The sequence below is a fragment of the Ursus maritimus genome, unplaced genomic scaffold (genome assembly GCF_017311325.1).
Source record: "Ursus maritimus isolate PB19 unplaced genomic scaffold, ASM1731132v1 scaffold_11, whole genome shotgun sequence".
Lineage (NCBI taxonomy): Eukaryota > Metazoa > Chordata > Mammalia > Carnivora > Ursidae > Ursus > Ursus maritimus.
The window spans coordinates 3,799,889-3,822,163 of NW_024423453.1; the positions used below are offsets into that span (position 1 = coordinate 3,799,889).

A 22,275-nucleotide genomic window follows, 5' to 3' on the forward strand; every position below is an offset into this window, starting at 1 on the left:
GCGGGTGTCGCAGTGAGTGCCCGGAGCTGGTCCTCGGGGCGTCGGCTGCTGGGAGATGTCGCGGTGGGGTCTCAGAATGTTCCTTGCTGACTGACCATGCCAGCTGCGGGGTTTTACCTTTCCAGCAACAAGTAGCGTGCGATCCCTCAAGGAGACGTAGCCCAGGCTGTGTGCGTCTTTTCACTGCATTATCTGGAAGGCTGTCCGCTCTCCCGTGTCAGGCTTGTGTGTCTACGGATCCAAGGGTAAACGGTGGCAGTGCGGTTTTCGGTATCTTGAATGTGTGGTTCTTGAATCTGAAAGTGGTCGCTTAAAAAGACTCCAGTTTTTTAAGGGAGGAAATTAAAAAATGGACTCGTTGGCCAATGGGGAGAGTGACAGTCACTCAGTGAGCAGCTCGTCCCAGTCTTGTGTTCTTGCGGGTTCCTAGAAAAGCTGCAGTCTTGGGAAAGAGGGATGTGACCTCTGGAGAGGTTCTAGCTCATTATGACTTCATGGTTAGCAACAAGGAATAGTGTCTGATGAAAGCTTTGCAAAGTTGGGTCCTGACTTTTATTTAAAGAAATTTTAAAGGAATTGATTATTAAAATGTTCCTATTTATACTGACATCGGCTCAAAAAGAGACAAGAATTCCAAGATAGAACAACTCCGCATCTTACAAATAAACTCCATCTCAACCGCATTAACCATGTTCTGACGATGGATTTATAAAGCAAATGGCTTTGGTATTTGCTTCCTTATTTTGATAATGTTTTTTGTTTTGGATGGTTGACAATTGGACAAGCAGTGTCTGAAACATAGTTTTTGTTTTCTTTTTGCAGGTGGGATAGCAACACGTCTGGGAGAAAGAAAATTGGCTTCCTCCCTTGAAAGCGGCGAGCGTACCGCAGGCAGCTACGTGGAGGGAACAGTAATCAGATGGCTACCTTCTACATTTTGTGCTGGGAAACAGAATCAGTTATAGGAATCCATGTGGATCTCGGAAATAGAAGGATTTCAAAAAGTTAAGTTTGCACAAAAAAACAAGAACTTTACCATCTCCTTTTTGATCTGAAGACTGGGGGACAATGGATATTATAGAGACAGCAAAACTTGAAGAACATATGGAAAATCAAACCAATGATCCTGCAAATACTTACACAAGACCTGCGGAGCCTGTCGAAGAAGAAAACAAAAATGGCAACAATAAACCTAAGAGCTTGTCCAATGGGTTGCGAAAGGGCACCAAAAAGTACCCGGACTATATCCAAATTGCTATGCCCACTGAATCCAGGAACAAATTTCCCCTGGAGTGGTGGAAAACAGGCATCGCCTTCGTGTATGCTCTTTTCAACCTCGTCCTAACAACTGTCATGATCACAGTTGTACACGAAAGGGTGCCCCCCAAGGAGCTCAGCCCCCCACTACCAGACAAGTTTTTTGATTACATTGATCGGGTAAAATGGGCATTTTCTGTATCAGAAATAAATGGGATTATATTAGTTGGATTATGGATCACCCAGTGGCTGTTTCTGAGATACAAGTAAGTAGGTCTACTCAATTGGGGGGGCTTGCCATACGTTCGTGTTTAAGGGGGTAGATGTGTAATTGAAATGGTCTTCCTCAGTTTTGTCTGATAAATGTGGTCCTATCCAGGCATTTGATGACAGGAAGCAACTGAAGGATCTACCGTATTGAGGAAATAAGCATTTATTGAGCAACTGTGTATGAGAGGTAACCATAAGGGTACTACAGATGTCCGGTGGTTGGTGATTCAAGGTTGAAGAGTTTAAGGTGCATTCCTGATTTCAGGCAACTTGGTGCTATGGTATCTGCGTGACAAATCAAGAGGCTTAGAAAGGAACAACATTCACTTCATCATGCTTTTGTTATTTTAGGCTTTTAACAGGTGGGGAATGGAGTCGCTGGGGAACTTTCCTCTATTACTCATTATGTGATGACTATATTGGTCTACAGTCAATAGCATTCTTTGTGGTTTGCTTCTGTTCAGGAGTTTGCAAATTGTACATTTCTTTTTCTTTTGCCTGTTGGCGATCGAGTCACAGGAGTTGAAGAAACTGAATTTAGACGTGGGTCCATGCAGTTTGGGTGTTAGGTTTCTAAAGTAATCGTGCTGTCCAGTTTGGCCGTAGCACCACAAAGGAGCCTCGGGTTGACGGGTTTCAGTCTCCCTGTTTTGGACTAGGGGCAGTCAGGAAGTAGTAAAGCCACGTACTTTTGCTTTAAAGACACTTAAAAATAGGACATAGCTCTGAAGTGGTTATTTTTGCTTCCCTGTGAAATCTGACTGCTAGGCCATAAAAACAAGGCCCCTCAATTCCCTTTTCATCTCACTTACCCTTCAGATGTTTTGTTCTCTACTAAGATTCTAGCAATTAAATCACTAAAATATAAGTTGGATCAAAACATTGCCCATAAACGGAGGCTTTTGAAAATGTAATGTGTACTAACTTAGTCGATACTGTTCAAAAATTCACAAATGGGATTTCTGCATTAATGCCACAAGATCATTTTTAGAAGAGAGAATTTATGCTCTACTGTACTTTCAATTGCTTGTTGCTTTGAGAGTAGAACTCGGTCTCTCTTTGCTCAAGAGTTCCCCAAATTCAAGTTTGCAGTTTTGGAAGCTTGTTGCACAGACTGAAGTCATTCCTAAACGTTCTCCTCAGTATGGGTAAGTAAACCGCCGCTGTCAACTGCCTTTTACTAGAGCTTCTTGCTGCCAAAGGTGTTGAGTTATGGTATGCTTTATGCCAAAAGCAAACAATAGGGTTTTGAGCTTTAGTGTTTCTCTTTTTGGTGTCTACAGTTGACACTGAAAATAAGAGAGCCTACTTAGGCCAAAAGTGTTTGCTTTCTCCCTTAATTTAGACCATCATTTTATTCATATATACATGTGAAAAGAGACCTTTTCCAGCGTCTGGTAAGTAGCTGGCTTCTACCTAGAAGCACAGTCTCAGTTTGTTTGAATCTTCGTCTGGACAGCTGTTATGAACTGCCCCTCCCTGAGCACCTTAGGTTTTACCAGGTCAAAACTTGGGGGGGGGGGCCACCTGGGTGGCTCAATCAGTTAAGCATCCAGCTCTTGATTTCGGCTCAGGTCATGATCCCAGGGTCATGAGATCGAGCCCCTGGTGGGGCTCTGCACTAGGCATGGAGCCTGTTTGAGATTCTCTCTCACCCGCTTACTCTCCCCCTTCCTCCCCCAAAAAACAAACGAATAAACAAACTTGTGGTCGCATAGCTGGCCACACATTTTAATGATATTTACTGTTTTGGTCACAGCCCACCATCAGAAATTCATTGGGGAAATTTAAAAAAAAATTTTTTTTAACTTTTGAGGTAGAATTGTATCATTTTAGTAACTAGTAGAATAATTGTTATAACCTGTTTTGAACATCCTAGCTGAATGAGAAATCCTACTTGCTCTCTCTTGTTAAAGCACCTTCAAGGCTGCAGGAAAAAAATCATTAGCCGTAGTTATTCTTCTAAATAAGGTTTCAGAGTGTACATTTTCCTTCTAAGTTAATTTTCAGTTTTGAGTACAGCTGAACTCAGAATGCTGGAATGAATACAATTGACTCAGAATAATTCCTGCTTATTACTTCACCTTGTCTAACAGCATGGAGCACTCAGTTCAACACTCTTTTTGGGTCTGAGGTTGAAGCAAAGAATGAATTGTTTTTCACTTAATCAAATGGAGGGACTCAGCATGGATTATCACCCATTCCTTTTCAGTGCTAGAAAAGGCAGAGTTAGTATCGCAAGCCTTTGAAAGAAATGGTCTTGCACTAGATAAATACTTTCATCTAATAGTCTATTTTTTAAAGATTTTATTTATTTGAGAGAGAAAGTGCACAAGAGGAGGGGGAGCAGCAGAGAGTCAGGGAGAAGCAGACTCCCCGCTGAGCAGGGAACCTGACGCGGGGCTCCATCCCAGGACCCCGGGATCATGACCTGAGCCAAAGGCAGACGCTTAAGTGACTGAACCACCCAGGCACCCCTCATTTAATAGTCTAGGTAGTTTTCTACTCTATATTTTGACCCCAGAAACTCTGGAATATTCTTAAAATAGCTACTGGAAACAGGCAACTAAAATTATATTCGTACATAGTTCTGTAAATTAGAAGTCCCAGCAGTTACCTGAATTAGACTTTGATCCACGTCAGACCACAGTCTTGGAGAAAACTAAAAATATGCTACATGCCTGAAACTGCCTAGTTTTCCAGAAGTCTTTGATGGGTATTAGTTTTGAAAGTTTGGGAGCTCTGAAATGACAGACCTATAGGAATATAGTTTATGTGCTAGGGAAGTTAACTAGCAATTCTAGGGGCTTTATGCCCCCCCCATCTCTGACTCCCCAGAGCCCAGAGTTTACAGACCCACCCCTAATTACACAGCTGAAAACGAGTTGTCATCTTCGCTGGACATAAGGAGAGCCAGAACCCTGGAAGCCCAGTCAGACACCTATGAGGCAGTGATGCAAACGGGCAGAGCCTTTCCCATTGGAGGACAGTGTGCACCAAGTCAAACCACTGGAAACCACTGCCTTGGAGTGAGGACTCGGGGGTATAGGACAGGTACTAATGTTAGTCCAGACCACGGTCTCCACCAAAAGATAGAAAGTATAAAAGTGCTTGTGGGGTTTGTTTTGTTTTGTTTTGCTTTTTTGGATCAAGGTTGAGTAGAATAAGAGTAAACTAATCAAGTTAGTGCTTCACCGTTAAATGTCCATAAAGGCATAAGGGTACTTTGGACGTTTTCAAAATCTAGTTCTCTGAAAATCTGTATAGTCATAGACAAAATAGTTCATGCCCAAGTTGTGAAAATACTTTTGGATGGTCTCCAAATAAACCTTGCTTATATAACTCAGGTTAAATTAGTTGCCCCATTTCCCTATGTGTCCAATTATGTAATATCACCTTAGCTCATTAGTTAATTCCTCTGTGACCGTGGCTCGTTTAAACCTTTGATATGTTCTCAAGAGAAGGTTTTATTAATGCAGTGCATTGACTGGAAACAGAGCAGTTCATTGAATTCTCCAGCAAAGAGAACCTATTTTTAGGAGAGGTTGTTGTCTAGAACCCTTAGTCCGCTATAACTTCCCCACCCCCCACAGACATTCCTTTTGGGTCCTGACCCACCTGCGTTTACGGCAATAGCTGAACCTTCATTTCTGGAATGTAGGGGGTGGGCCGTTCACACAGAAGCCTGTGTGCGAGCTGTGAAACTGTGGTCGGTTAATGCCACTCTGTATTAATTATTCTTTATTCTGCTAAACGTTGGTTTTACATTGCATGAGGAGCAGGAACGATGAGTCAACTTGTTTCTGAAAATGAGAGACCTATCCCTGTTTTTCCTTTAGGTCGATAGTGGGACGCAGATTCTTTTTTATCATTGGAACTTTATACCTGTACCGCTGTATTACAATGTATGTCACTACTCTCCCTGTGCCTGGAATGCATTTCCAGTGTGCCCCAAAGGTAAGCATCTCTGAGTGAGCGTGTAGAGGGGATGGAGAAAACACTCGAGAACACCTGCTCACTGCATGGCAAGTTCTTTGCACACTTCCCTAGCTGTTGACTGCAGTCCGCTATACTTTTTGTTTCTCTTTGGATTTGGAGGGAAGACACTCCAATATGTTCATAAAATGTGTATCTTTGTGCCTCAGAAATTCATTTTCAGCTACTAAAAGTTACAGCGGGGTGTTCAGCTTGGCTTTTTTTGCCTTCTCATGTACTCATTCATGCGTTCATTCATTCTACAAGTGTTAAAGCTATTGTTAATGTGCCAGGCCAGGCACTGTAGCCACAGCAACGGCCAAAGCAAAGTTGTTCTTCTTCTTCGAGAGTTTCTATTCTATTGAGGGATGATGAGCGAACACTAAATGCATCACTTGTAACAGGATGATAAGTCAGGTCACTACCAGATGAAGAACAGAAAAGCTGAGTAAGGGTAATGGGGACACCGAGGGTAGGTGCAACTTCGGAGAGAGATCAGAAAGGCTTCTGTAGTAAGAAAGCACTGGGATGAGATACAGCGTGAGGAAGTGAGCCCTGGGGATGGGCGGAGCCCCAGGCCAAGGAAGCAGCTTAGTGACAGTGGACCGAAGGGATGGCAGGAGGCCCGTGTGGCTGAGTAGAGGTGGGAAGGGTGGAGGTGGCACAGGCCGTGGGCCCCCCAGGCTCCCTGCGGCCCACTGGAGTGAGGAGAAGTCATTCAGTTCAGGATGCATTTTGAAGGGAAGGCCAACAGGATGTGCTAATAAGTTGGATGTGAGCGTAAGAGAAAGAAGCCAAGGATGACCCCAAAGTTTTTAGCAAATGGAAAGACAGAGTAGCCTTTTGCGGGGATACGTTGTGGGAATGAATACTGAAACTCTCTGAAGCAGGATTTATAGCCTCTCCAGGTAGAGTCATTTCTTGAGAGAGCTGTTCATCATTTTCGACCCCAATATGCCCTCGTTTATTTAAAAAAAAAAAAAGGAAACTTACAAATCATGTGCTTTCTGGACAAGGGAATGAAGTCTAACACCATATTTTACTGAACACAAAGCAGATGTCCAAGGTGGAAGGAAAAATAGAGTAGTTCTAAGGAAGTCAGCAGTCTCCCTCACCAAATATAGGTGTGGTTTGGAGAAGCTATAATTTTCCAAAGCCATCAAAGCAGAAAGTATCTCTAATTAAAACAGTGTACATATTGAATTTAAACATTGGCCGATTTTTAGTGAAACTAATTTAAGGCATGGGAGAAGTTCAGAAACGTAATAAACACTTCTAAGGGGTTATTGCTGTGTGTTAAATGAAGAAGTGGGCACAGAAAAGAAGGCAAGCCCATCCCGGTAATGGATGAGGTTTGCAGAGATGAATTGCTATGATTACAGAAAGAAAGTAAATTAAAGATCATCCTCCCTGAAAGTGTTGCAATTTTCAGAAGCCACATCAGTAGACGTAGCCCTGGCTGACCAGGCTACACATACAGTGGGAGCTCCGGGAGCATCCTGACTAATGAGCCCCCACGGTCAGTTGTCAGGACGCCTTCCTGCCGCATAAGCGGGCCGGCTGTGGCTGCCTGAGTAAGGGTTCGGTGAAACACACACACAAATCACTTTGCCTGGGGGTGATGTGGTGTCACAGAACGGGAGTCAGAATTGTGCTCTAAATGTGGTCCAGCTACGGGCTTTGAGTGCTCCTTGGATTTTTGCGGTTGCGAGGCCATTAGGTTATCTACCTGCCTCCTCCGTTCCCGGCTGGCTAGAATGCCCCCCGAGGGGGTGAGCGATGACGCGACCGTGGTCCTGAAGCCGCTCTCTGTGGGAGGGTGTCAGACATAGTCCTGTTGCTTAGTACAGCTCGTTCCTCAGTGGAGACAGGCCCCACCCGTGATCTCACAAAATCGGGGAAACCCTCGGCTTTTGCTTTCCCAGCTGCCTTCTCCCCTGTCTAGTCCTGGGGCTCACTTTCAGTCTTTTGCTTACAATTCGCTTCAGCCCACCAGTCCGAGTTTTGGGTTGCAGTCACAAAATCTGTGTTCGGAGAAGTGTGTTGAAATAAATTTTGGCCCTGCTATTAGGGCTTGCATGAAATGATTGAGCTTTCCAAACCCATGTTGCCACGTGTAAGAATGTTGGGCTGGGATAGCTCTAGTCCCTTCCCTGAGAAAGCTTTCCTGGCCTTGGGTGCCCAGAGGACTTTTCTTCTGAACTGAAGGGACAGTGTGCAGGGTGAGTTTTCTGGCCGGGCAGCAGCCGGGTTGGGCTGTCTTGTACTTGTGGAATGTGGCGTGCGGAGGCGACAGCCCCAGGAGCCCTTAACAGTGCGGAGCACCTGTCCGCTCTGGTGCTTGTGATCGAGGCCTCTCCTCCTAGTCGGCTACATCTTCCATTCTGTACCCAGTCATGGCGTGGAATGGTGTCTGAAAAATGAGGAAATTAGTAGGAACTAGAGTCTTTAAGTGGTGAGTAATGGGGGTCCCAGTGAACCAAAACAGAATTAGAAACAAAACAAAACATTAATCCCAACTCTCACCATTAGCCTCCCCCACCCTCCCCCGTTTTCTTTCTACCCTCCTTTTTCTCCCCCTTTCTTGAGGTGCTAGTTAGCATTTATACTGAGCATGAATTGACATCTAGGATAGATAGCAATGAGAGGATCGAGGAATTAAGAACTGAGAAAAGACCGAGCAAGAAGCGAGCGTGCTTCCTCTGTTCTGTAAAGGCATAATGAATCCAGGGCTTTTAGAAATCTCCATTTGCCCTAGCTGCTGAAAGGAAGAGGGGAGAAGACAAGTGTGACAATTGTTCAGCTTCTGGTCTGCTTAGACCTTTGGGTCCATCTAATCCCGGGTCAAGGGACTGATGGCTTTAAGTGTTTCTGCCCTTAGAAAATTAGAGTATTGAGTTGGGATGGGTGAGCAGATAAAAAATATATATTAGGGTTTTGAAATGAGGAATAATGTATCCTTTTAACCTGGAAACCCAGTGGTTGGGCAGCATATGTACTTGCTAATTTGAGCTCAGTGTGAACAGTTGTTCGTACCAACCCCGTGGTAAGAAGTTCCTGCGGGGCTGTGATTGATCTGATAAAGCACAGCTAAGGTCTGTCTTCCACATCAAGGGCACGTCACGTTATTCCATGCAGCGCTCAGTACACCTCTCCTGGGCTGCCCCTCAAGTGAGTCCTGCAACGGTCAGCGGTGCTTCCCCTCCCTCAGGTGTGGATTCTGTGCTGCCTTCCAGAGCCTATCTTTTCGAGGCAGGATCACCTGTTACTTGGCATGTTGGTGTAAGGACTATCGAGTCTTTTTTTTTTTTTTAAGATTTTATTTATTCATTTGAGAGAGAAAGAGCCAGAGTGGAGGGGAAAGGCAGAGGGAGAAGCAGACTCTTCACTGAGCAGGGAGTCCGATGCGGGACTTGATCCCAAGACCCAGAGATCATGACCTGAGCCGAAGGCAGACGCTTAACTGACTGAGCCCCCCAGGCGCCCCAGGACTATCAAGTCTTGATAAAATATCTATGTTCTGGTTCTGCCCCCTGGGCTCACCCCAAGCAGACTTCTGAAGAAAGGTATTGCTTACCTTACCCTCTCGTCCTGGTTTATACTGTTTTCTCTTGCAGAGCCTTGTTCTCAACTACCAACCAGTCGTGGTGTGTTTGCACTTTTTATATGGGTCATCGGAATACCAGAAAGCTTTCTAGAGCCATATGAATTTTTTTTTAATCAGGAAGATTCCAGGCTCCCCAGTAGTGATGTTTTAGGCAAGGAGTCCTGCCCCGATTCCTACTGTACTGGACAGGATGGTTTTCCACTTGCTTTGGAGGCTGAGTTTCTGTACTCCCAGACCCTCCTTCCATCTACCTGTACTCATCCTCCCCTCCTTCACCCCCTTGCATCCACTTGGGCAGCATACTACCTGTCTTCACCACCTGTTTAACCACCATGATGGCTGGACTGGGCTTGCTTCAGGGGCCAGTTGCCCAAAAGGGTCATTATTGAGTGTAAAAGGCAGCATGTCCTAGAACTGGCCCCCAGGTCCCAAATGACTAGTTGTTAGTGGTCTTTCGGTATTTTTCTTCTCATGTGTACTATTACCTGAATATATTTCTGAGGATCATTCTTTGATTTTCTAAGATTGTTCACCTAATACTAGATTGATCTGAAACCCTCTCTCTGGCTCCCGAGCATTTCCGTATTCCAATTTTCCATGCCTACCATTTTGACCCACTCAGTCTACTACTCCTTCCTATGTGCTTCAGTTTTAATGGGATGTAAACTTTTGACTATTGGGTCAAACTCCTGTCCTAGCCCATCATTGTTTCCTAAGTCATCATGGTGGCTTCTAGGGGCTTCTACTCCATTGTCCAAGGGAGACCCTCTGCAACAGCACACAGATTATTTCCTTGGAGGATGTTTTTCCTGATCAAAGCTACTCAGTTTTAAAGCTGCCAATACATCTCTGATCCATTGCAAACCTATTTAAATTAAGTAATGTGTTGCAGCTCCACTTCTTTTTTTTTTTTTTTTAAGATTTTATTTATTTATTCGACAGAGATAGAGACAGCCAGCGAGAGAGGGAACACAAGCAGGGGGAGTGGGAGAGGAAGAAGCAGGCTCATAGCGGAGGAGCCTGATGTGGGACTCGATCCCATCACGCCGGGATCACGCCCTGAGCCGAAGGCAGACGCTTAACCGCTGTGCCACCCAGGCGCCCCCGCAGCTCCGCTTCCTGACTGTAAATGTCTGGATCAGATGTACGGCAGCTCCATGTACACTTCAGGCTGCCCACTTAACACAAGGTCCCGAATACACTTTAGAATATTAGTAATGTGGTACTCAGCTGAATCAAATATTAACCATCCAAAACCCTAACTTCCCCCTACAAGGAGGAGAGAAAGTAGCTTTGATCTTTTTAGTGCATAGCTGTGGTGAAGTCATTGGTTATTAATATTTTTAAAAGCTTTGCCCAAGGACACACCACCACCAAAACATATTATTAGTAACACACTGAATAATTTAAAACGTGTCACTAAAACTCTCCAGTACAACGAATAAAACCTAATTTGAGGAGCTGACCCCCTTGGCTTCTTTTTGACTTTTTAAGTTAAAAAGAAAAAAAGCACAACCTGGTAACCTTTCTAAGTATCACACAAATTAGGCTGAAGTGTGATTTTTATCAGCTTGTAGATTTTCTTCCTGATCTTGTGTCTTTCAGCTCAACGGAGACTCTCAGGCAAAAATACAACGGATTCTACGGTTGATTTCTGGTGGTGGATTGTCCATAACCGGGTCCCATATCTTGTGTGGAGACTTCCTCTTCAGCGGCCACACCGTTGTGCTGACACTTACTTATTTGTTCATCAAAGAATGTGAGTACTAACTCCTTCCCCCTCTGTGGATTACTGTAGTGGGAGGGACCCCAAAGCCCAGAAACTGATGGGAACCCTTATTCTATTGGGATTGATAACTATGAAAGAGACAGGTGTGCACCTGTGTGTGTCTCTTTCTGTGTGTGTGTCTCTCTGTGTGTGTATGTGTGTTTATATTTAAATCATTTCAACTAGTCCTATGTGATTTGGACACTGGAGGCTTAAAACTTGACCCTGGGTTCTCTAACATTTAACATGCCTCCACAATGTCTCCCTCCTCTTCTCAAGGTATGAAAAGCTATTTTAGTGTTGTAGCTATGACGAGCACGGTGTTAAGTTTATTGCAAACACAGTCAGTGCACTGGAAAGCCAAATGTAAGTGGCTTGCGAGCGAAATCTTCGATTGTATGGAACTTCCATCCCATCATTCCAAAGAATTTAATGTTTTCCCCCTTTTTTAGATGTTTTCTTGTTCTGTTCCAACTTCAGCATTTTCCAGCCGACTTCTATGATTTAATAGGCATCTTCGAGGACCATTTTGTCAGTATTGATCATTTCTTTGTACACAACTACATGGAGGCAAGAATGTGAAGTATCTTTCCGTATTTATACACTTAATTCCCATTATACAAAATCCTTGTGTATCCTGTCATCTTTCAAGGCCGGAGTAATGTCTCCTTTGTCGTGGGGTCTGTATACTTAGGGTACAGAGAGTAGCGTGGTAGTGTCCAGCCTTCATCGTACCTCACTTCTTTACGGCGGAGGGCGTTCTGGACCTTTCCCCTCCTTTCTGCCCTCACCCTCACACTGTGGGACGTGGTAATGGGAAGAAACCTGAGTCTGTCTCTGCACCAGTATCAGGGGTTGTCTCCTCCCTCAGTGTGAGTCACTTTTTGGTTCTAATACCTACTGGTTCTGGTGAGCCAATAGAGTGCTCCGTGTGCTCTATGATTCTCCCTCTAACTTCTGTTGGAAGAGCCCCTGTGTGTGAGGTCAGTTACCTCCCAGGCCAGAGGTGCCCTCAAGTTGCAGCAGCTTCTCCCTAATCGGAAAATCATACGAAACTTAGAGAAAAAGATGTGGATGAGGGTGGGGAGGAGTTGCATGTTGGAGCAAAGCCACGGTGGGTTCAGAATAATGAAGAGAAGCACCCCAGGAAACTGAAGGTCAATTTTATAAAATGACCAAAGACCAAGTGATGTTAACAGCAATAGCAAAGAGACCTAATACTCCGTGCCAGGCACTATTCTAAGCCCTTGATGCAAAAATAACTCATTTCATCCTGCAGCCACCCATGAGAGAAGCACTGTTTTCCCCATTTTTCAGAGAGGAAACTTAAACATAGAGAGAATGACTTCCCACGGTCCCCGGTTCGGCAGTTGGAAGACGGGGTATTCGAACTCAAGCAGGCTGACTCCAGAGGTTATGCTATTAATTTCTTGGCTCTGTTTAGAATATTTGGGAACCCAAGTTGTCTGATCTTATAAAATTGCTAAGGAACAGTCTGGGTCTCTTGCTCATTACTGTTCTTTCTTTTACTTCAGAGCAATAGCAAGGCAACTTGTGGTTATTTTTATGCTTTAATGAAGGCTCTGCAGTACGTGGAGAGATTTTCTTCCCACGGCATGATTTTGGCTTGAGGTTTTTAAGACTGTGTAAGTTTACATACAGCAGTGAAAGAATTATATTCTGCTTTTTCTAATTTTTGGTGAGAAACGAAATGGCAAATCTGTAATGCTTAGTACAAGCTCAGCTCTAGAGTCGGTTCTGTACATAAACACAGCATTCCGTGTTTGTGCTCGTTTCCTGTGCAATTAGGAAAAACCATCACCTTCTAAATGATAACCGTGTGTTATTGTTCTGAGTAAGCAGTGGTTCCAGTGGTCTCTGAGCAGTCTGCTTCTAGAATTAGATGCATCTTTCCCATATTTCTTGTTTCCTGCCTTTTGATCTGTTTGGTCTCTTTCCTTGTTTGCTCGGTTGTCGTGAATAGATTTGAATGTCGTCAAGAGAACAGAGGAAAACATGGGACCAGGACCATTTCGTGGGCTTTACACAGGGGGGCTTTACACAGTCGTGCAAATATTATCACTGGGGCCTAGGTTCCTTATAAAATTAGCCTGAAGAAGTCAGCCTAGCAGTTAGAACCAAATGTCTTGCTAGAAGAAGGGGGAATTTTTCTTGCTTTTTCTTTTCTTGTCTTTTCTTTCCTTTTCTTTTTTTTTCTTACCTTGCTACCACGGAAGGTCTATTGTCTGTATGATTATTGAATGACAACTAGGGCTAGGATCCCACACAGACAAGTGGAGTGGATTAATATTTGTATCATCATCTTTTAGCTCGATATTATCCCTATGGTAGAATGGGAAAGTAGGAAGCGGTTACCACTTTCCCATTTCTACTTCAAAATAATTTATATTAAGTCTTTTCCTCGGGCCAGCCAGTGTCCTGAGTGAGTGAGCAGCGGTCTCAGTGCGGGAGAGTAACTGGGAATACGTTTCTGTGAAAGAGCGGCATTAGTATCTCCAGCCATTCCTAAGACTTCATTCCCAGTTCCCCAAGTAGTAAAATGACCGCTCAGCCTGCCTCTTTCCTCCTTCTCTACTTCAGCTTTGCTTCTTGTGGATAAGCAAATACGAAATGGTCCTGGTTTGCCCAGTTTTAACTTCTAAGGTGATAAACATCAGGTGACCTATCAGCGAAGGGAGCTGGGTTGGTGAGAGACTTCGGGAGAATGGTAGAGTTCTGCAGAATGCATGTTTAGTTGAACTCTCCAGATTTCTAAATGTTGGCTCAATTTTGAGTAGTCTCAGCCTAAGAGAACAGTTATGGGGCCTGGATCTGGCTACCCAGGCTGTAAAGGGTAAGGCCTCTTCCAGCTTTAAAATTCTAGGAGGCTGTCAGTTATCTGCTAGAACTTAGTGGCAGAATGAACCCACTGAGAAGGAATCAGGAGCACATTCAAAATGGGGAAGTCAGAGTTTCAAATGCAAATACAGGTCTATTATCTTACCGTTCCACTTGGGACCAAAAGAGCAACAGCCATTTCACCAAAAAATATTGTTCACGGAATGATACCTGATTTGGTATTTCCTCTAACCTTCTGGAAATGGATCCTTTTGCTCTTCTACCATGGTGCCGCACGCGGAACTAAATATCACTATGAAGGTAAACACAGGTAAATAGGAAATAAATTTGTTTGTGAGATTATTAACCTTGCGAGCTAATAAAGCTTTAAAATAGAAAAAAAAAGAAACAGTTATTAAAGAGGAAGACAGGAAACAGCTATTGCATCTGTACCTGTGTCATTAGCACCTGTGTGGGCGGGCTGTGGGGCGCACGACCCTGTTTCACCTGAGGCGTGCTCTGGTTCCCTCTCACAGCCGATCCATATGATGACCTTCTTGGTGGACTCACTAGGAAGGCTAAAACCCACACGTGAATGAGCCAGGATCCTAAGCTTTATATAGGGAGCGTTTATAGTTGCTATTAGCAATAACAGTATAAAACTGCTGAGAAGCAAAATATTGCTAGCCGCAATGCCATTTTTCTCCCCCTGGAGAAATCAGAGTGAGTTTATGTAAGACCTGCAATGACTCTTGCTTTCTTATTTCCCCCCACATTTTCCTTGACAACTACCCTTTTGACCCCTACTGCTTTTCTTTCCAGTGGGATCCCCTCTGTGAGCCAGTATGAGCCAATTCCAGCCAACCTAATAAACAATTCTGTTCTCTTCCTTGTTGAATGGCTTAGCAGTGGGCAAGGTCTAGAATGTCTAGAGAATGACTGTTCCCCAGTGAGTGCCTCTGAGACCTGCTACCACTGGTCCCCCCCTCGCCCCCCACGCAGGCTCCCTTCCTACCTGAGCAAATCCTGGGCGGCTGACGGTGACTCATTGGGGGTTAATCTGTTTTCTTCTTCTGGCAACTTCCTGATCTTAGACTATTCTACTTGAGGTCATTAGTGTAGACTGTAAGCATTACATTCGTCTCTGGGCATCTTATTCACTCTATACGTTTTCTGCTGTCTAGATTCGCCCCGTCACTTCTGGTGGTACCACTTGATCTGCTGGCTGCTGAGCGCCGCCGGGATCATCTGCATTCTCGTAGCGCATGAACACTACACCGTCGATGTGATCATTGCTTATTATATTACAACACGGCTGTTTTGGTGGTACCATTCAATGGCCAATGAAAAGGTGAGAGCAGTGAAGTCATCCCTGGATAATTTCTTTTCTTTCAGTGCAGTGGCCCTTTTCTCATACAGCGGGGTTGCAGAGAGCTGTCAGTGGTCAGTGGGAATGACCACTGTCGCCACTCACGGGTGTGGTCTGGGGCAGTTCACTGAGACCTATGCCCGTGACTGCCTCTTCAACTAAATCATGTCACAAATGCAAATGACATTTAAGGACAAAAGTGCTGTATAATTATAGAGCATGGTGTTTTCCTGATTTGACTAATCAGTACCAGAATTGAAGAAGTATAAATGCTAGCTTAAAATACGAGAACCTTCTCTATAGAAGCATCGTGGTGCAGCTCGGGAAGACATGCTCCCTGCCCTCAAAGAACCTAATTTTGAGGAAAAGACGGCAGTTATTTTTAAACTTCAAGCAAAATAAGTAGTCCATGGGTTCCTGGATCTGGTACATCTTTTGGGGACACCGCGCTCTCTGGCCCCCTTCTTACACTCCCTTATTTGTTACCACTGCCTTCTGTCCCCAGATGACCTTTTCTTTGCTTCTGCTGCTCATGTTGAAAGAGCTAACTCAAAGGCCACGTCTTCTGGGAAGGCTTCCTAGCTCTTGCTCCCTTCTTGTCATCCCAAGATGAGATGATTCCTCCCCTTCTCTGTGTTTTCCTGGTCTAGGTGTGTGTGCCTGGTGTCAGAGGGAGCCCGTGTAGCATGATTTCTCTGTGGGTAGTCTTGCCATATCGTCTGATGCATATACTTTGTGAGCAAATGTCATTCCCAAACGGTCTAAATCCAACTCTCATTTGGTGGTATCCACTGAAAAATGCCCTTTCTATGGGTTATTTCGTGTCTGTAGCTTTCCGTCCCATTTTGTAGACTCCCATCCCACCTGCTTCCTTCTTATCCTTCCATCTGGATATCTCCTGACACCACCATCAAACCAACATCTTCGCCTTTCACCTTAAATCTGTTCCACACCGTGAGTTTGCCTTTCACTCTTCCATCTTCCTCGGCCTAGACCCACCTGCTAACGCATCCTGAGACCTGTTCCTCCTGGTCAACTATCACATCCATTCCTGTGTCTCTTTCTGGGATTGCAGGCGGAAGAATTTGTATGAGCTAGAAATGGGGGAAGGGGCCTGGGACCAGAAACATGTCGGAATCAGGGAAAAGGCACAAAGACAATTACTGCTAGGATGCCTGGGTGGCTCAGTCGGTTAAGCGTTTGCCTTCGGCTCAGGTCATGATCCCAGGGTGCTGGGATCGAGTCCCAGATCGGGCTCCTTGCTCAGCGGGGAGCATGCTTCTCCCTCTGCCTGCCGCTCCCCCTGCTTGTGCTCTCTTTCTGACAAATAAATAAATAAAATCTTTAAAAAAACAAAACAAAGACAATTATTGCCTTGTGATCCTGATTCTCCTGCTTTCTCTGTTATGGTACAATGAGTGACAATTTAAGAAAAAAAAAATAGGATGCAAATCATGAAAAATAGGTCTCATTTTCCTTTTTTTTTTTTTTTAAACTTTTTACAGAACTTGAAGGTCTCTTCACAGACTAATTTCTTGTCTCGAGCATGGTGGTTCCCCATCTTTTATTTTTTCGAGAAAAATGTACAAGGCTCAATTCCTTGCTGCTTCTCTTGGCCACTCTCCTGGCCCCCTGGCTGCTTTAAATCTTCATGCAAAAAGTATTCTCGGGTTCAGAAGATCGGTGAAGATAATGAGAAATCTACCTGAGAAGGAAAACAAAGGCATCAGCTCTTATACCAAAAGAGTTAACGCTGTAACCAAAGGTATAGTTGTGGGTTTTTATTTTAGAAGAACTGCCTGGTAGATGAAGAAATGGACCAAATTTCGTGTAAGTGATTAGAAAGACGAATGAAGTATTACCCTTTGACTGGTTTTTTATTCGTCCTGAGAAAGGTGTATTCTCCTGCAGCTCTTCATTCATTGGTGACAAGCCCCCAAACTGGGATTTTACTAATGAGCTTGTTAAAGAGGTGCCAAAGAACATACGATTCCTACTCCTTATTCTTTCTCCACTAAAACCCTCTACAGAATTTTTTCAGGATTTTTTTTTCCTCCAAGGTCAGAAGAATTTGTTAATGTTTTAAATAAAATATCTGGATATATACAGCTACTGTGTAAATAGAATAACCTAATGTTGAGAGCGGTTTTAGCATTAGGCTTGTTAATGAGGGGGAGATCTATGGGTTGTCAGTAACCGTGAGGTGAACTTTGTTTCCACCTTGTCATGGGGAAGGTCAGGGTCAGGTCCGGGAGGTGTACCCGCTGCTACCACCCACTGCACTATGTATCACTTTTACTTTTTTTTTAAGCTGATAATTTTATTAAAAAAAAAAAAAAGGAAAGGTGATCTATGGAAGTATTTGACACATCTCACAGATTTTATGTGTGTGTAAATATTTCACTTCAAAGTCTCTGCGACAGATACACAGGAAACATGGAGCGATTTCTGTTCAACAAGCGGTCCTCGTGTACACGGCTCCGCGCTCTCTGCCTGGTAGGTTTGCGCCCGGTCCCTGCGGGGCAGGGAGCTGCTGCAGCACAAGCTGAAAACACACATGTCTGTGAACGGACGCGCGTGCCCCTGGAGAGCAAGCCTGCGTTTCTGTCCCGTCCTACCCTGTGTGAGATCTGCTTTCGAGCTGCTCGTCGGAACTCAGCAGTGCAGTTGGTCACGTTTCACCGAAAACTTTCTTCCTGGTTACGTTGTACTTTATGGAAACACCAAGACGGAGTGTAAAAGTGCAATGTATCCTTGCCTTTTAGCAAGAGACTCAGCTTCTTATAAACTGGTCCTAAGGACATTTGCCACACTTGAGTCATTTTACTTTGATCCTAAAATTACACCACGGTGCTGCACTATCATCTGCTGTTGGAATCAGTCTGTTCTAGACGGTGACAGCCACTCAGTAAAGGGGGATCACCGTTTCTAAAGTTCTTTGAGGTGATGCAAAAAGAAGATGGATTTTCAAAAATCAGATCAGATGAATGCTGTCAGAGTTGGTTGATTTCTTGAGCCTTCTAGTAACTCTGAAGTGAGATTGATGGTTACAGAATCATCAACACTATGTCAGAAGACAGGCCCGTGAGGTGGAAGGGGGCAGTGACATTTATATTGAAGATGAAAATTTCCCTCCACTTAGGAATGAAAAACACCCCTAAATTTGTCATTAAACTAGTTGGCCTTGATTTGGTACCCAAAATTGACCTTCAGACTGCTTGAGAGAAGCACAATACAAATCTTTTCAGAAGGGTCATTATTTTTGGTGCTAAAATTCTGTGTCTGTATTCAGTATGGCTCTTTCTCTGAGTAATAGAAGAATCACTAAAGGAAAGGTAGTTGAATTCAAAGGCAGGAAAAAAGACGCTCTTCATCCAGTTATTTAAAACAAGAATGGAAATCCAGAATATCCTTGGCAGACTTTGAAATGCAAGGAGTTTTCTGGTGTTTGTTATTAAATAAACCAATAAGAAATAGATCTATAGCTTACTGGATGTGCTTAAGCCAGAATTCTGTCTTTTATTTGCTAAATATTGACACTTGTGATATTTAAGGTGTCGTGCTTGCAAACACTGAGTTTCAATTCCTGCTGATTATTAGGAAAAAGCATCTGACACTGAAGCCTGGGTTTCGTGCTCCTGACGTTGGTATATTCCTTGAGCTTCTAACTCATAACCAGATAGACCCGAGAGCCTTATTCAGCAGTGTCTTGGATAACCTAATTTTCTTCAACTTAAATAAGGAAAAGTATTTAAGATTTAAAAATCATGGTGTGTTGATTGTTAGAGACCCTTGAAACAGTAACTTGCATTTTAGTCAAGTGATGCAGTTTTTTTAAAAAAATACCATCACCTTTTAAAGAACTTTAAAAACCTCTCTGACCTCATGTGCGAAGACACTATTATTGCTCACGTGTTCCTTACATGTATGTGTCACAGGTGTCTGATAGACACCAAGGAAGCATGTGATTTGAAAAGAAGGAGGGAAAACACCAAAGTTTCAAGATGGGAAAATAAAAGAAATAGAGAAACTCATTTACATTTAGCAAAGCAAACTTGAGGCCTAACCTACCATGCCCCTTTGGAATAGAAAACTTAAACAGTTATGATCTTGCCTTTGAAACCGTGAATTTTGGGAGCTCCTTTTCCTTGCCAATTATGATATGAGATCTTATCCATTATCCTTGTTTTTGTGAACCAGTGCTCCCTTTTGAAGCTTTTCTTGGAATTTAGTCCTTCTGTGCAATATCTGTAACATAGGATTCCCATAAATTATGGCATATTTTTTCTAAATTCTTTCAAATGGAGATGGGTTCCTCTCAGATTCTATTTTTTGAGCTTCTCCACAGCTCTGAAAATAAAGCATTGCTCCTGATTCTGCCCAGAGTGATTTTAAATTTGTTACTTAATTTACTGGCATCTTGGGAAACAAGTTGTGCTGAGGAAGGAAGGCTGTTTTGAGCAAGCCCAAGCCCCGGTCTGGTGTAATGAGGACCATGTGTGAGGTTCTTTGCTGTATAGCAGTGCCCCCTAGTGGAAATATGTACTATGACTTGGAACTCAAACTTGCCACTTTTTAAAGTGTATTTTCAAGTTTTTAAAAGGCATTGGTTTGGTTGTTGTTCGTTTGTTTTTTGTTTGTTCATTCGTTTGTTTGTTTTTTTGCCAATAATCTGAAAGCATCATGCAAAAGGGATTATTTTAAAGATCTTTTAAACCTTTCCCAAAGGGAAAATGAGCTTAGATCCCAGGGTGTTGCAATTCTAATCCTTTGTCCATTCGATCAAAGAAAATTTGCAGACCATTTTACCTCTCATTATCACAATCATTAATGTCTCCCTTTATAACTACCGATACTTTGTTTACTTTGAAACACCAGGTTGGCAGTCTTTCTATTTTATGTTTGTATTTTTTTTTACATGCTAGAGCTCATGCAGTTTCTTTTTTAATTAAAAGTTCATATCTTGTTTCTTCAATATTTTAAGCATTTCCTTTTTATTTGTTTGTCGCTTTTGTTTTGCACTGTAAAACTGTTTAAGAATTTAAGCCGGTCTTAACATACTCACTTCTGTACTGCAAGGAAGTGTGAGAAGGAATTTCTTGATAAATGAGTTTACAAGTTTTAAATCGAGCATATTATAAGTAATATGCCATGTGTTGAAGGCTTTTCTCTTTGTATGTATAAAGATTTCTGGTGTTTTTTTAAATGTCATTGTGTTGCAATAATTTAACTCCTTTGAATTACTTGCTAAAAATATTTCTTCTATTAAGAAGTGCTCTTGACTTCAATACCTAAACACTGAAAATCATGTCAAAGGTACCCAAAGATAAGTTTTTATACAGATACACACCGTATAAGTTCTGATTTATTTTATTACTCATTAATCTAACTATGCTGTGTTCTAAAGGAATCATGAATGAGAATAGTTCTTTATTACGGAATTATTTTAAACTGTCCTTTAAAATAAAAAAAAAAGAAGAAACTGTAAACATAAGCTAATCTAGTCACCAAGTTGGAATTCCTTATTTAATTTACCTCCTATGCAATGATTAATGCTGCAAAATGTATGGTTATGTTACAGTATATTCATAAAGAAATATCATTACAAGGTGTGAGAGGTAGCCAGTTGCATTCTTTCAGAAATTTACTGTACTGTTTCAATGTGTTAAGTGCCTTGTTGTAAAGTAAAATTTTAAGTCTAGAATTCATTATTTTCCTGACATATTTTTCATTATAATATATACTGTATGCTATTGTAATAGTTTTATTAAATGCTTATATTTTAATCAAACATGTAAATTTCAGAAGCTCTTTTCTCCTACCCCCAGTACCTTAATCATTGGTCTATCATATGGGATTTGTGTTCAGGCTTGTTCTTATTTTTTAAAGAGGATATTATCTTTGTTTAGAAATATTTTCCGTGATTGTGCTTTTGTGTTTGTAAAAACATTTCAGGAGGAATTTAGGAGTGGAACTATAGTTTATACTTCTAAAAATGCCATTTTACATTTACATTTTAAGTGCCTAATTGTTAAAAACTAATTTAAGTTTTTACTCTAAAGAGGATATGTGTACTTGGTTTCTAATCTCTTTGGCTTTGCTTAAAAAAATATAGCAAAAAAAAAAAAAAAAAAAAGCAAGAGCCTATACTTTGTATTTACCAATAAACCACAGTGACATCAACGGTCTTTTCAAAATTAGTATTACTGTTTCTTTCTATTTAAAAAAGTGTTTTCTTTAAAGGTTTTAAATTTTTGTTTGGTTTTAAGTACTTATTAAAACCACAAGAGGATTATTTTCTCCAAGCACTATTTTAAAAATAAGGCGATAACCTTTAATTACTAGAACTGTAAGTAAACTGGCATGTGTTATTTTCCCACCCTCGGACTTAAGGTGAAAAATAATTCAGGGTAATATAAGGTCATTCATGGAGAAGTAACAAGTCAGCTACACACTCCATGATTCTGATTTCCACTGTTCTGTTCCCACAAAAGGACAAAATCATTAATGCTTCAAGGAAAGCAGGGTCCTTTCTGTTCCTCGGTTCTGGAAATGTCATCCTCATGCCTTCCCTAGTGGGGCCCTGGGGTGATGTCCTCTCCTGGACCTGCCACCATCCCTGCCTTTGCGGAGGGCAGCCAGTGGGTTTTGGAGCCCTGAGGAAAGATGACGGCTTGACCCCCGAGGAGAGGCTTAGTAAAAGCAGTTCAGTGGGGCAAGGGGAGTAGGATCATATGGTTCAAGGGTTAAGATGTTGGATATAGTTCAGGTTTTTTCTTTAGATGATCTGGGCACGATAGAGTACGGATCAGAATAGTCTTTCTGCCACCTGCCCCTGAGCCTTGCGTGGAAAGCTAATCTCCCTGATGACCCCGCTCTCCTGCGTGAAACACGGGCCTGCGGGTTTCGGTGGCCGCCGGCTCGGAGAGCGGCTGCACCTGGAGGGCAGGCCACAGGGACCTGATGCCATGCCCTCCAGGCCTCGACCTCTGACGTTTGCTTTTCTTCTAATAGAGACTGCCAGAAGCAGAACACTGGCTCGCTCACTAGTGTGCGTTAGACTAGGAACGTGTACGGACCACCGTGTCCGAACGATGCAGATTTCATTCCTGTGCGGCTCCCGGAAGGAGGCGTAGCATTTCGGTTGTTTTATGCCTGACATACATTCTTAATCTTCACAAAAGCCTGTGA

The 22,275-nt window shown here is 42.8% G+C and overlaps 1 protein-coding gene across 8 annotated transcripts in view; it reads left to right on the forward strand.

Annotated features, from left to right (window-relative positions):
• SGMS2 (sphingomyelin synthase 2) overlaps nucleotides 1-21,265 on the forward strand; it is a 79,712-nt gene extending 58,447 nt beyond the window's left edge. For 7 of the 8 annotated variants that reach the window (XM_040626214.1, XM_040626212.1, XM_040626213.1 and 4 more), the window contains exons 2-6: nucleotides 823-1,523; nucleotides 5,367-5,484; nucleotides 10,715-10,868; nucleotides 14,900-15,066; nucleotides 16,590-21,265. In XM_040626214.1, the coding sequence (XP_040482148.1) occupies nucleotides 1,069-1,523; nucleotides 5,367-5,484; nucleotides 10,715-10,868; nucleotides 14,900-15,066; nucleotides 16,590-16,793 (1,098 nt within the window). In that variant the 5' untranslated portion in view covers nucleotides 823-1,068 and the 3' untranslated portion in view covers nucleotides 16,794-21,265. Of the gene's footprint in view, nucleotides 1-822; nucleotides 1,524-3,959; nucleotides 4,582-5,366; nucleotides 5,485-10,714; nucleotides 10,869-14,899; nucleotides 15,067-16,589 lie in introns of those variants that run through there. The other variant, XM_040626217.1, reaches the window with a different exon arrangement.
• The last annotated feature ends 1,010 nt before the right edge of the window (nucleotides 21,266-22,275 follow it).